Source organism: Varanus komodoensis, unplaced genomic scaffold (assembly GCF_004798865.1).
Source record: "Varanus komodoensis strain SLA01 unplaced genomic scaffold, ASM479886v1 scaffold13_3, whole genome shotgun sequence".
Lineage (NCBI taxonomy): Eukaryota > Metazoa > Chordata > Lepidosauria > Squamata > Varanidae > Varanus > Varanus komodoensis.
In genome coordinates, this window is record NW_025335409.1 from 18,327,862 (window position 1) to 18,343,413 (window position 15,552).

Here is a 15,552-nt window from a genome sequence, read left to right on the forward strand (position 1 = left end):
GTTCCCTTATCCAATCCCCTCTCAGGGTCTGCCTGACCCTTTAACCAGTCCCCTTGTGGGGCCTTCATGGGGTCTGCATGTCCACTGAAGGCCCCTTCTCTGCATCCAGGTGGAGCATGATCACTGCGTGCCAGTCCTTGCGTGGGGGTTCTTCTCTCACTCACTGCCGCTTATCAACATTCCTTTGCCTTCTCCCTTTTCCTCTCCAAAGCAAGCAGTTATACAGAAAGCAAATGACGTTGTTAGGCTAAAAGCAAATAACATTAGTTAAACTATTTAGTTAATTGGCTGGTTACTATCAGATGAACAGTCTGCTCGTGACACCTATTCTTGGAATATTTGCAATATCTCTAATTTCCCCACCTTTCTGCCTCTTTTGCTTCAACTGGGGGCCTTCGTGGTTAAGTTACCTCATTCCAGTTATCTCATCTTAATGAACTAAGTCTTCTTATTTTTCTAAGTGGTACATGTCAATCCTTTTCTTAGAAAATGGTTTCTCTATAAAATGGCTCTGCTTAGGCCCTTATTTTTATCTTTTTTTAAAAAGATACAATTCTTTTACCTTGTTTCTCACATGTGCCAAAAGAAATGTTTCAGTGAGGTTATATAAGCACCCAATACTGAATGAATCACATGTTTTACTTAACATTTGGAACAAGTAAAATATGTGCATTGAGATCTTAACTGTAGAAGTTGCATTTTCTTTGCTTTTAAGTCTTCCACTTCAAATCAAACAGCAGTATCACTTATACTACTTGCCTTAATAATGAGGTGTGGGTTAGTTCTTGTTCAGGATGGCAAATAATATGGAAAAGATAGTTAAATCATACTCTTCAATCCTTGATAACACAAATTAGCAACAAATAAAAATTTCTAATGTAGCTTTTATAATACAGGCTAACTTCAGTTAAAGCAAGGCTGAACTGCTCTAATTCAATATTATAGTTGAAACCCCAACAACATGGTTTTCCTGGTTTGCAGACCTCTGTCTGTTACCGTGAAATCCCTAAAATGAGTTGGGGCAATCCCAGACAAATTTTCTGTGTATCCAATACTATACCACCTTAGTAAATATTACAAGGACCATTTGGCTATTGCTGACCTATGTTTCACCCATCTGTTCCCCTGGTAACATCTAATAAAAGAAACACACATTGCTACATTCAGTATTTCTTCATTCCCACCACCCTCTCCATTTCATTGGCTATTGCTCATATGGGATGCAAATGCTAAAATTTAAATCAAAGTATAAAAACTGCAACATAATACAAATGCTGATATTACATAAAAATAAAAACTAAGCATTGTTATGTTTATAATAGCAAAATAAAGGAAATACGGAAAAATACAACCTAAAATGCTATTTGGCCCCATGTCTACCTGGGTTGGTAGATAATACATTCTTCCTATTTGTAAAATATAACATGGTAAAAATGACCACTTGATGACTTTGTTGTTGTTAGTTGCGAAGTTGCATCTGACCCATCATGACCCCATGGACAACATTCCTCCAGGCCTTCCTGGCCTCCACCATCCCCTGGAGACCATTTAAGCTCTCACCAACTGCTTCAGTGACTCCACCTAGCCACCTCATTCTCTGCCGTCCCCTTCTTCTCTTGCCGTCAATTGTTCCCAGCATTAGGCTCTTCTCCAGTGAGTCCTTCCTTCTCATTAGGTGGCCAAAGTATTTGAGTTTCATCTTCAGTATCTGGCCTTCTAAAGAGCAGTCAGGATTGATCTCCTCCAGGACTGACCGGTTTGATCCCATTGCAGTCCAAGGGACTTGCAGGAGTCTCCTCCAGCACCACAATTCAAAGGCCTCAATTCTTCAGTGCTCAGCTTTCCTTATGGTCCAACTTTCACCGCCATACATTGCAACTGGGAAAACCATAGCCTTGACTATATGCACTTTTGCTCTGCATATAAGTTAAATAGGCAGGGCGACAGTATACAGCCTTGCCAAACTCCTTTCTCAATTTTGAACGATCAGTGGTTCCATGTCCAGTTCTCACTGTTGCTTCTTGACCCACATACAGGTTTCTCAAGAGACGTATAAGAGAGTCTGGTACTCCCATCTCTTGAAGAACTTGCCACAATTTGTTGTGATCCACACAGTCAAAGGATTTAGCATGGTCAATGAAGTAGAAGTAGATGTTTTTCTGGAACTCCCTAGTTTTCTCCATGATCCAACATATGTTGGCAATTTGATCTCTAGTTCCTCTGCCTCTTCGGAATCCTGTCTGTACTTCTGGTAGTTCTCAGTCCACATACTGCTGGAGCCTAGCTTGTAGGATTTTGAGCATAACTTTGCTAGCATGTGAAATGAGTGCAATGGTGCGGCAGCTTGAACATTCTCTGGCATTGACCTTCTTTGGAATTGGAATTGATGACCTGATGACTAACAAAGCAAAATATATTCTCCAGCAGAAAATTAATACAATGGTACCTCAGCTCACGAACGCCTTGGCTCATGAACAAATTGGATCACAAACAGAAATTATGGAAAAAAATTTACTTGGGTCGTGAACACTGCTTTGGGTGGCGACCAAGATCGCAGCCATCTGCCCCCCCCTTCCCGGTGGGGAGATGACCACGATCACAGTTCCATTCGTGCAGGGAAGGTGTCTGTGATCAGAGGCACACTGCTGCAGGAAAGACAGGAGCAGCAAAACAGAGCCGTGGGGGGGTGGCTGAGATTCTGCCTGTCTTTGCTGCAGGAGCACGCCTCTGATCAGGCACACCTTCCCTGCACGAACGGAACTGCGATCGAGGCCATCTCCCCACCCCCAGCACACTGTTTGCGTCCATCGCTCCCTCCCCCAGTGTGCCTGCAATCATGCCCGTCTCTACCACCCAATCCCCAGTGCGCCGGGATGATGGATGCCTGCAGGGATGACAGGCACGTGCAGGGATGACAGGCGCAATCTCAGTCGTGCTGTGGAGGCGGAGGAGATGGCCGCACTTGTGCTCAGGTTGCGGGAGTGAGGTGGCCACGATCTTTGTTGTTGTCACTTTGCTTCACATTTTTCTTATTTAAAAAATGGTTACAGAATGGGTTAACCTTATTTACATTGAACATTATGGGGAAATTTAACTTGGCTCACGATCAGAGTCCTGGAATGGATTAAGTTTGTGAGCCAAGGTACCACTGTACATTCCACTTCTGAACCTGAGAAGTGGTGAATAATCATTGGTGTCCTCTTGCTTAGGGTATTACAAAAAAAGGCAATGACAGCTTTACAGTTTTAAATCCTCCACTTGGCAGTAAGGATAAAAACTATAGGGGAGCTCCCCTAAAGGTCTTCTGAAGGCATGGCTGGAAAGTTTAAACTGGGAAATGCCTTTCTTAAGTGTGCTCCAGAAAAGCCTTTTAAGTCACACAAAAGGAATTTATTTTTCTTTAAAAGAGGGAAGAATTTTGAGTGCTGAACTAAAATAGCATGTCATCTGTTATCCCATACAAATAATTGAGCTCAGACTTCATTATACCCCAAGACTTTTGAGTGATGTGGGGGGAATGCATTTTTAAAACATGGGACAGCCAAAACATAAGTATACAGTGAACCAAGCATAAGTCAGCTGATCCAGAATGCTATTGCTGGACTGATGACTGAGCGGAATGGCACTGCCTTTTCACAACAGCTCCACTGGCTATGAGTAGAAAATTCTGTTTGTGGACAGAATTCGAAGCACTGGTTATGACCTTTAAAGCTGCACTCAGCTGGAGACCAGGCTACTGGTCAGGTTCCTAAGATCTTCTGCAGAGGCCCTTCTTTTAGATTGTTGCCTTCAGAAATGTATTTTCTCTTAGCTGTTCCCAGGCTATGGAATTCCCTCCAAAGGGAGTGCTTCCTCTGTTTTCTTTCTACCAGCAGGCAGAGATTGCTTTAATTAAGAAGGTCTTGGAAGTGGACCTGATTGCCTGGGTGCTCTTTGTAATGATATTAAACATATAAAACACAGCCATATAGGCAAAGGAATTTTATACTGGCAAAGGAATGATTAGGTATTTCTTCTAACTAGTGTAGAGTATTTCAACAATATTTTAAGCAAAGCTTTAGGGAGGTTTTATATGTAATGGCAAACTCTGGAAACTGAGTGACCTGGTACACAACTGCATGCAGCTCAGTCACCAAAGACTCTTCTGCTCTAGGTTGGTTAGCATGGCATCTGTCTTGTCTCTCTTCCTGAGAAATCAGAGTTGCAGTATTTTTTCTTGGGTTACACACTGGGCACATTGGGGAAGGGACTAGCCAGGGAACCTTGGTTTGGGCCTTTCAGTAACCAAGCCAAGGAAGGAAAGGCCATGGCCTGATAAGCAGTAGACAAGCAGTAGCATAGGAAAACAGGAAATTGCCTTATACTGATTGAGATCTTTGATCCATCTAGCCCAGTATTGTCAACACAGACTGGCAGCTGCTATCCAGGGTTTCAGGCAGGCATTTTCACATTTCTCCCTGAAGATGCTGCGGATTAAACCTGGGAACACCTTCATGCAAAGCAAACATCCTGCCACTAAACTATTGTGATCAAGCACTAGCATGCTAGCAGGATCACCGTAAGCAAACTTTAAATAGACAAACTAGAAATAAGAAAAGCTAATAAAAATCCCCCACTGTACACATCTGTTCGCTGGGAGAAATTACCATTGTTTTCTATTCTTTACCCAGTTGCTGTTCCATAAGAGGACCTTGTTTCTTACTTCATGACTGCTAAGCTTGCTTTGGTGAGGGACTTTGGAAGTAAAAAAATCTTTGGAAGTCCAAGTAAATAATGTCTACCAGATAACCACCATCCACATATTTATCTACAGTCCCAAATAATTTTGTAAGATTAGTGACACAGAACTTAATTTGCAGAAGCTATGTTGATATTTTTTTTCAGTATGGCTTGCCCTTCTATATGCTTGCCCATCCAATGTATCTGGAACAGTTCAATTGGATAAAACTAACTGTCCAATATTATCCCCATTCCTCCGAAATCACTTTTAAAAATTAGAGTTATACTGCTGATTTTCCAGTCTTCTGGTATAGAGGCTGATCTTAGGAATGTATTCGTAAGAATGTCAGCCATTTCATATTGGAACTCTCTGTCAACTCTAGGAAGGATAGAATCTAAGCCTGGTGATTGACAAACTTTCAGTTTGTCAATAAGGTTGAGAATTTCATCTTTTGTAATCACTATCTGACATAGTTTCTCAGATTCCCTTCCTGAAAACAACAGTTCATGTACAGGTATCAGTCTTATATCTTCTGCAGTGAAGACAGCTTAAAAGAATTCATACAACTTCTCTACAATCTCTTTTCTCTTTTCTCAGTATCATCAAATGGTCCAAGTGTCCCTCTAACTGGCTTCTTGTTTCTAAGAGATTTAATAGATTTAGGGAGCCTTATGGGTTAATGTGGCAGGATAAAAATCTAATCAATCAATCACTTTTAATGTTTATTTATTTATTTAAAACACTTCTATGCTGCCCCCATCGCAACAAAGCCTCGGGGCAGCTCACAACAAAAACAAACAAAAGCATATAAAATTATACAATAAAAATATTAAAACCCAATGCATCTCTGCTTAAAATTTAAAAAAAAACCTACATAATAAATTAACAATTAAAATAAGTTGTAAATAAAAAGGTCTTAGCCTGGCGCTGAAAAGCAAATAACGACGGCGCCAGGCGGACCTCTCTGAGGAGCACATTCCATAGGTGGGGTGCCACCGCAGAGAAAGCCCGTCTCCAGGTACTGACCCTCCTAATATCATTCACAGAGGGTTCCCGGAGAAGGGCATCTATTGCTGATCTCAAGGGGCGGGAGGGCATATATGGACGCAAGCGTTCCTTTAGATACCCAGGGCCCAAGCCGTTGAGGGCTTTATAGGTCATAACCAACACCTTGAATTGGGCCCGGACTTCAATTGGGAGCCAGTGGAGCTGACAGAGAACTGGGGTTATATGAGAACAACGTCCAGTCCCCGTCAGCAGCCTGGCAGCTCTATTCTGCACCAATTGAAGTATCTGGACCGTCTTCAAGGGTAGCCCCATGTAGAGCGCATTGCAGAAATCTAATCGGGAAGTTACCAATGCGTGTGTCTCTGTTGCCAGGCAGTCGTTCTCCAGGAAGGGACGCAGCTGATAGATCAGCCGAAGCTGAAGGAAAGTGCTTCTCGCCACCACCGTCACCTGGGCTTCTAAAGACAGCTCAGGGTCGAGGAGCACTCCTAAGCTGAGAACCCTGTCCCTCAGAGGGAGTGCAACCCCATTTAGGACAAGGCCCAAGGCCCTCATCCCGAGTCCCGAACCACCCACCAACAGGACCTCCGTCTTGTCTGGATTGAGCTTCAGTTTATTGGCCCTCATCCAGCCCATTACCTCGGCCAGGCACCAGTTCAGCACAGCCACTGTGCTGGATTGGTGGAAAACAAGAGGTAGAGCTGGGTGTCATCAGCGTACTGATGATTCCGCAGCCCACACCTCCTGATGACCTCTCCCAGCAGTTTCATGTAGATGTTGAATAGCAAGGGGACAAAATGGACCCCTGCGGAACTCCATGGCATAACTGCCATGGCGCAGAGCCATAGTCCCCCAGCACCACCTTCTGAAATCGGCCGTTGAGATAGGAGCGGAACCACCGCCAGGCGGTGCCTCCAACTCCCAATCCCGCCAGCCTATTCAGAAGGATATCATGGTCAATGGTATCGAAAGCCGCTGAGAGGTCCAGGAGAACTAACAGGGACGCACTCCCCCTGTCTCTCTCCCTGCACAGGTCATCGTACAGGGCAACCAAGGCAGATTCAGTGTCGTACCCGGGTCTGAAGCTGGACTGAAATGGGTCCAGAGAATCAGTTTCATCCAAGAATGCTTGGAGTTGTCCTGCCACCACCCGCTCTAGTACCTTGCCCAGGAACGGGATGTTGGCCACTGGTCTATAATTGGCAGCCACCTCTGGATCCAGGGCTGCCTTCTTTAGGACTGGTCGGACTACCTCCTCTTTTAAAGAGGATGGTACCCGGCCGTCTCTTAAAGAGGCGTTGACCACCTCCAGGATCCAGGTGCCTATCCCATCCTTGGCTTTCTTAAGTAGCCAGGATGGGCATGGGTCTAGTAAGCAGGTGGTAGGGCGTACTTGTCCAAGCACCTTGTCCACATCATCAGGCCACAACAACTGAAATTCATCCATTAATTGTGGACTCGACGGCATCGTTGGCATCTCCTCAGTAGAATCTGGTTCAATAGTAGAGTCAAGTTCGTGATGAATCTGAGCGATTTTCTCCCTGAAATGCCTGGCAAAGTTGTCACAGCGGGCCCTTGAGGGTGGTATGAGATCTTTTTTTGGGCCTGAATGTATCAGCCCTTGCACCACCCGAAAGAGCTCCGCCGGACGGCATTGTGAGGAGGCAATGGAAGCAGAGAAGAATGTCTTCTTCGCCGTCCTCACCGCCACACCATAGGTCTGATAATGGGCTCTGAAGTGTGTTCAGTCAGATTCACCTCATGATCTCCTCCACCCACGCTCTAGACGTCTCCCAACCTGCTTCATCGCCCGTAATTCAGGTGTATACCAGAGAGATGAACAGGCTCTGTCAGGTGGGAGAGGACGATCGTGTCAATAGCCCTGGTCATCTCCCCATTCCACAGTTCAACCAGGGCATCGACAGGATCACCAGTCTTGTCAACCGGAAAATCCACCAGAGCTTTCAGGAATCCATCAGGATCCATCCAGCTCCAGGGGCGGACCAATACAATCTGGTCTGCACCCTTACAGAGGGAAAGGCCGCTCTCAAGCTCAAACCTTATGAGGAAGTGATCTGACCATGACAAGGGCGTCAAACTTAAATTCCTCACCCTCAGATCACCCTCTTCCTGCCCTGTTGAGAAAACCAGGTCCAGAGTGTGTCCATGTTCATGGGTCGGGCTACTGACGTGTTGAGACAGCCCCATGGCTGCCATGGAGGCCATGAAGTCCTGAGCTGCCCCGGTTAGAACCGTCTCGGCATGGAGATTGAAGTCCCCCAGGACCAACATCCTGGGAGTCCTCAACACCAGGTCCGAGACGATCTCCGTCTGCTCAGGCAAGGAGTCTGTTGGGCAGAAGGGTGCACGGTACACCAACAGAATCCCCAATCTGTCTCAGTCACCCTAGACCAAGTGGAGGCACTCCAGCCCCGGCTTCGAGAGGAAAGGAAGCCCCACAGGGGAGACAGAAGCTCGATAAAGCAGAGCGACTCCCCCTCCCCTCCCCTCCGGGCATGGTCGGTGCTGGACCAGGTACCCAGACGGGCACAGTTGTGAGAGGGCGACATCCACCTGCTCAGGTCTCTGTGATACAAGCCAGGTCGGCCCTCTCATCCATGATCAAATCATGGATGAGTGTTGCCTTATTTTGGACCGACCTGGCATTAAGCAACAGCACCGACAGGCCCGGGGGGCAGCTGACAAGTCTACCTTGAACCCGCCGGTTGGGGGAATAACCAGAAAGAGGGACAGGTCTCCTTCTTCCATGCAGACCCGTTAGACCCCCAACGCCATAACGTCCATTGCCCATCACCAACCCAATGGCGGTGCCCACGCGCTCCCCAGACAACATCATAGTAAAGCACGAGATGCACCAATTAAAAGCAACCTAAAACCGACAATTAAAATTACTAAAAACATCCTACTTAAAACTACTGCTAGCCAACAGACGAACAAAACCAAGGCCAACCACCAAAGCCCCCGGTGAGCCCGGCCCCCCGCCCGGCCCCCAAATGGTGGCGTCACCGCCCTTAGGCCGTTGGCCACCGGACGCCGCCGGCGCTTTGTAGGCCGCAGGGCCCCTCCCCGTGCCCCACCCCGCCCCGGCGTGTCTCTCACGCCGGCGAAGCGGGCCGGAGCAGGGGCCTGGGCCGGTGGTCCTGGCCTCGGTGTGGCAGCAGCAGCCTTGGTGTGGTTAATGATATGCTCTCAAAAATGCTTTTTTTAGGGGCATCTCTTATATGCTTGTATCTTGCTTGTGCAATCTTGTGCTCCCTTTTGTTTTCCTCATTTGAGCAAGACATCCATTTTTGGAAGGAAGCTTTCTTTTCCATAATAGTTTCCTTGATGCTGTGTGTTAACCATACTGCTCACCTTTCAGGCTTTGTGCTACCTTGCCTAACTTATGGTATTACGTACTTTCTGAGCCACGGTTCTTGTGATTTTGACTGGTTTTCTGGTACTTTGAAAGAAATTAACCCTCTTAACTCCCTTTTCAACATCCTTTTTACCTGTTCCCTCATTTTAGGAATCCAACTTTCAAAGTCAAGTATGCCTGTGCTGGATCTCTTTGCCAGTCTTCCACTTAATTCTGATAACAATGTAGTCATAGTTGAAGTCTCCCATTGTTAGAATATTTGCTGCTTTTTTAAATGCCTCCCTCATTTCATTTTCCATCTAAAGTTCTGGGATGGGGGACAATAACATGTTTCTAGTATAAAATTAGCTTTAGTGTGAGGTATTTTCAGCCACAGTGCCCCTGTGGAGTAGTCTGCACTATTTAGACTTTTAAATCTGCTAAACATTGTGCCCTCCTTCAACGTACAGAGCAACACCTTCTCTAGTATGCCTCTCCCTATTTTTCCTATAATGATTATTTTCCAAGGTGACTGTTATCACTGGTATTCTCAATTCCACCATGTTTCCATAATTCCTAGGATATCTAAGGTCTGGTTTACAACCAGGGACCCTTGCTGTACAGGCCTCAGTGTTTGTTTGGTTGGTTAACCCAATTTCACCAGCTACAATGTGTAGTCTGAAAAACCAAAAGCATTTTAAAAATTGTGATTATTGATCAGATCAGTAATGCAGAAGACAATATGCCACAACTAATAGACATTATCATAATGTATGGAAGGAAGTGTTTTAATCCTAATATTGAAATACATTTGTAAAAGCAGAAAGTAGAAAATAGGCATGATCAAAACTAAAAAAAATGTAAACATAGAAAGGAGACATGATAAAATGAGTCCCTATTCTTCTCAGAGCATGTCAACTGGATATTTTCAGCATTTAGGATATAATAATGTTTTGCTGTTTAAACTTCTTTTTAATTATTCTTGCAGGTTAAAGAGTGGCTCTGTTTGAACTGCCAGATGCAAAGAGCTTTGGGTGGCGACTTAGCTCCTGTTCACGGCCCTGGACCACAGCCCTTGACATCCAAACAAATAACACCTGCTTCAGGAAAACCAGTGTCCCAACCACAGGAGCCAGCACAGAAGAAAGAAGTTGCTTTGAAACCTGACGCTGCCACATTACCTGAAAGCAAAAAGCCACCAACAGAGGCAAGAGAGTTATCTCAGTCAACAGAATCCACCCCAAAACCTGTCCAGCCCAAGTCAGCAGTGGTTGAAGAGAAACAAAAACAGTCTAATATTCAGAAACCCATAAGAGATGTTGGGCCAACACATTCCCCATCAGATACTAAGCAAGATCCAAGATCAGAGGCTGCCAAGCCATCTCAAGACACATCTACGCTTGTAGATAAATCTGCTCCCCCAGATGCTAAAACGTCACCTCAAGTGTCTCAGCAGAAGTCTGATCCCAAACTTGTTTCTCAGTCTGCATCTGGATTGGATACTAAGGCCCCAAAGCAAGTTGAATCACTGGACTTGAAAGGAGACCTTAAGAAGATGCAAACCCAGATAATTCCTAAGCAAGATGCCAAGCAGGCTCCCAAAGGACAACAAGCCACAGCAGGCCCCAAACCCACCCAAGTCCAGCCACAAACTCAGTTGCAACAACCTCAGAAAACTCCAGAACAATCTAGACGATTCAGTCTTAATGTAGGAGGTATCACTGATGCCCCTAAACCACAGCCAACGACCCCTCAAGAGACAGTTACGGGAAAGCTCTTTGGATTTGGTGCTTCAATTTTTAGTCAGGCTTCAAATTTAATCTCTACAGCGGGCCAGCCTGGAGCTTCACCACAGGCTCCTCCATCTGGATCCCCCTCAAAGCAGCCTCCTGCTCCAGCACAGCTGTCTGGCTCACAAAAGGACACCCGTCAAGCTCAACCAGCTCCCAAAGCAATACCCATGAAGAAAGAAGCAAAGCCTTCAGTGGCAGAAAAATCAGAGCCACCCAAAGCAGCAATTGTTAAAGAAACGGACGCAGAGAAGAAGCCTCCACCTGCCAAAGATACCAAGCCTACAACTGTTAAAGCTAAGCAAAGTGTTGATCCACAAGACATTGTTCAGCCTTCACTGCCAGCATCTGCTTGTCCTCTCTGTAAAACTGAACTAAATGTCGTTTCTAAGGATCCTCCCAACTACAATACTTGTACAGAATGCAAGAATACAGTGTGCAATCTCTGTGGATTTAACCCGGTGCCACACATAACAGAGGTAGGCAATGTTTTCTTTTGTATTTTTTGTCCACTGTTTTGCAAATGATGAATGCCAGTGGAACATTTAATCAGGCTTTTAAGGGTTCAATCCTATACATGCTTAAAAGGGAGTAAGTCCCCTTGAACTCTGCAGAAATACGTAAGATTGCACTGTACGTTTGTTTGCCTGGCATTGATTGGGATGGTCTTAATCTCTTTTGTTTCTTTTGTAAAGTTCAGCTTAAAGCAGTTTTTGGTTCTTTTGATAACTTATTTTATTGTGATCTTCAAGCCCTTCCTCAGCAGAGAAAACTCATTTTATCACAAGGTAGTGTTTTGCTCACAAATTGCAGTATTTCCCAAATGCAAATAGTTAATATAAGTGACAAAATGCTAGACATACATATTTAAAGGGAGAAGAGGGAGTGGTTACAGTCATGACCAGCTCTACTTGGCTGCATGATTATTTCTGTCAGGCTGGGCTGCAGACTGCTTGGCACTCGTGTATCATGAGGCAAGATGATGAATGCCTGCAATTTATTGCTTACTTGTCTGACATCTTTTCATTTTGTCTCCTGTGCTTGAGAAAGTGACATGCAGAAAAGCTCTGTGGGTGTACCTTCCATTCTAGCATTTTGTCACTTGTATTAATTATTTGCATTTGGGAAATATTGCAATTTGTGAAGAAAACACTACCTTGTGATAAAATGAGTTTTCTCTGCTGAGGAAGAGCTTTGTTTGTTTTGTTTTGCAAAAACCAGCCAACTACTATGTAACTATTTGGTGGCGATGTAACATGTTAATGGACTGGCCATCCTTGCAAGTCCCTTTTTGTGTCATTGACATTTTCCCCCATTACTGTTGTGGTTTGAAAAAAAACAACAAGCAGCAGCTGACTTAGCTCTGTGAATTGTTCTGTATACCTAAGGCTGATGGGAGATGCATTTGTAGCAGGCAAAGCATCCTTTAGGTACAACCTATATGCTGAGAACCAGAGAGCAAGTTACTTAAAGTCAATGCATTTTCATAACAGAGTAGTAATTTACATGATAGCCAAGAACCTAATGTTTAGCATCTTTCAGGGGGTGGGGGCATTGTTGTTTTTGCCCAATCCAGAAATGTGATCTATATTGATCTTATTACTGCCAGGTTGTCAGAAAAGCAAATACATGATGATTCAATAAATGAGAGCCCATAGATTCGAAGGCCCATGGGGCCACATGTATGCTGAAGGATTATCACAGATGTTAGCCACTGTTCTTACTGGATGAGTTATTCACTGGGGAGAAGCACTGTTTACCAACTCTTTAATTAGCTTTCCTGTGGACTTGCAGTTCAGGTAATTCTATTTTTAGCATGCAGGCGGAATACAGCACTACAGATACTCACAGATGAAAGAAATGTTGGTGACCATTTTGTAGAGCATCAGATGGCAAAAAGCATCAGTACTGTGTTATTTATAAATTAATTTTAGCGTTGGGTTGGAAAGGTGGTACTACCTGCCAGGAAGAGAGAGGTTAGCCAGCCCTTCCCTAGGCTGGTACCCTTCAGGTGTGTGGAATCACAGCCCTTATCATACCCAGTCAGCATGGCCATTGGTTCTGCTAGATGGGGATGATGGGAGATGTAGTCAAACAGCTTTATTAAGCACCAGCTTGGGCAGGCCTGTTACCAACAGCAGCCTTCCCCAGTTTCCACCATACAAATACATTTTATTTTTTATTCTTTGTATATTGCACAAGTCCTTAGGCCATGGCAGAATTAAGCCTATACAATCAGATTTTTAAGTGTCTTAATACATAAAATTTATTAAGATTAATATAAAATATCACTTGAAAGTGGTTAATGTTACTAAGGTGCAGATAGATCCCAGGGGCATTGGTAAGATGATCACGCTCTCTGAACACCCTTAAGGATTTGTGGTACAGTAAGCAAGAATTTTGTCATATATCCCACAAAATTCTCTCTGCATCTGGCAGCGTTTATTGCAAACAAGACAACATTTTTGTAACATGTTGATTTGTCCCCTGAAGCAGGAAACTCAACTTTTCTTTCTTTTCCCAGTACTTCATTTCCTTTGGGAACGTTCTAAATAACATTCTCTAATGTCAATATATAACTGGGGACCCTCAAATGCAAAGTCTATTTTGAACTGGAATGCCATAGAATCTCTTCAGTTTCACCATTGATTCTGTTTATTCAAAACATAGTCTAGTAAAAGCTTTCCATTGTTCCATTGTCATAGGGTCATAATGATGCTGATGTTTTGTTCCTGCTAGCCATTTACCTACGCTAGAGAATGTAATTGCAGTTATATCAGACTGAGCTCCCATATCCAAAAGTTTTTGTTTAAAAACCCCTCTGGTTTCCATTCCCCTTGGATTCAATGCCTGTGTGGAGAATCCAAAATTAAGGAGTAATTTTATAATTTTTTGGGGCCAGAACTGTTCATTTAGGTTCTGTATAGCTGGAAATGCCTAATCCTGCTTAATCTTGGAAGCAAAGCCCCAGATTTCTGCATCAAAAATTAACATTGCAATAACCTTTGCCTTGAATATATTTATAATTGGGTGTAATGTGCGGCACAACTGGGAGACCACACATTATACCCAATTAGAAATATGATTAATAACATTACTAATATTTATTTATAATATTATATAATTAATAATATTAATAATGATAAAGTGAAAATCAGCAGTCTAAAGATTCTAAACCAACAGCTGCTTTTAATTCACCCAGTTGGCTCCATGGCTGAGCGGGGACTTGAACCCAGATCGTCTGAGTCCCAGTCCCATGCTCTTAACCACTACACCACACTGGCTCTTCTTGTGTGTATTTAGTTATTAGATGATGTACCATGAAGCAATTGTCTGTAGTAGATCTACCTTTCCTGAATCCTACCTGTTTTTCAGCAAGCAAGATGTGCTCATTTGCCTAGTCCTCCACTTTTTGCAAAAGATCTGCAGCATATAATTTGACTGGAATATCAGTAAGACTGATTGGTCTTTTGTTTTTGGGTTCCTTTCTTATTCCATTCCTAAATATTGGAACTTTTGTACCAGGATTTCAGCCTTTTGGGACTCAACTTGCATTATTCATATGTAAAGAAGCCTGTCAAAAGAGAAGCCCACAATCTACATTTTACACTTTAAATATTTGGGTGCCTTGTCATGTTTCAAAGTTTATATAAATAATCTCACAAGTGGAGACTGGCAACCATGATGGGAGACAGTCAGTGTCTAAAGTCAAGGTTTGTCCAGTTTTTCCAACTTCATCATTTTTAAATAAGTTTGCATAAAAAATCCCATGTTGCATTTGATATAGGATTATAAAAAAAGAATTTTATTTCTCTGAGCCTGCCAGAAACTAAATGCCAGAAATGGAATAAATTTGTTCCTGTTACTGCCAGCTCAAGTTCAGACCAAAATTTATTCTGAAACTGTAATTTCTTGGCTGTGATTAACTTTTTGTAATCATGTCTAAGTTTTAACTTTGTACACTGTTCCATATGGTCTGACAAGGCCCTTATTTTATGAGTCTGTCTTCTCAACTTGCTTCTTGCCAATCTACATTCTCTGTCAAACCATACGGATTCCATGGTTTTATTTCATTTGACATTAACTTGGTTGTCACAAGAGGCCTCAAATTATCACATAAGTTCTGGTAAGCTTGTAGGATGGCCTATACTAGAGTGAGAGCTTGAGATAATATTATGTAGAGATTAACCCTTGATTGAATTTTGAAAAATATTTAATTCCGTCACACTAACCTTTTGGCATTTTAATCTTCATTCTTGATGAAATTCCAAATTCTGTCTTAACCATTTATCTGTATCCGTCACTGGCCTTAAATCTCAGTCTGTGGCTAGCTTCAGTATTATGGGCTAGTGGTCACTATCTTCCTTGCTGTTAAATGTTACACCAGATAATAAATGTGTTTTCTTTTTGGAATCCTAGATGTAATCAAGGGCACTACCTGACAACGCTGAACAATAGATAATATAATTACAGCCCAATATCTGGCAACCAGACATATATGTAATTTCATATAGGTTTATGCCAGCTTTATTTACTATTTTATCTCTGGGCTTCCAATAGTTAAAATTCTGGGAAGTATTATCCAAAAGGTCCCATTTCTCCACAACTTCAAATAGTGATGAGGACATCCTGGCATTAAAATCACCAAACAGTATTATCAGAATGCCTGGGAGCCT

At 43.3% G+C, this 15,552-nt stretch overlaps 1 protein-coding gene across 1 annotated transcript in view; it reads left to right on the top strand.

The window, feature by feature from the left end:
• Positions 1–15,552, top strand: part of PCLO (piccolo presynaptic cytomatrix protein) — a gene marked incomplete at its 3' end in the record, with an annotated part of 257,700 nt that overhangs the window by 24,351 nt on the left and 217,797 nt on the right. Inside the window, exon 3 of the mRNA XM_044423276.1 lies at positions 10,075–11,355. Within this exon, the coding sequence (XP_044279211.1) occupies positions 10,075–11,355 (1,281 nt within the window). The remainder of the gene's footprint in view (positions 1–10,074; positions 11,356–15,552) is intronic.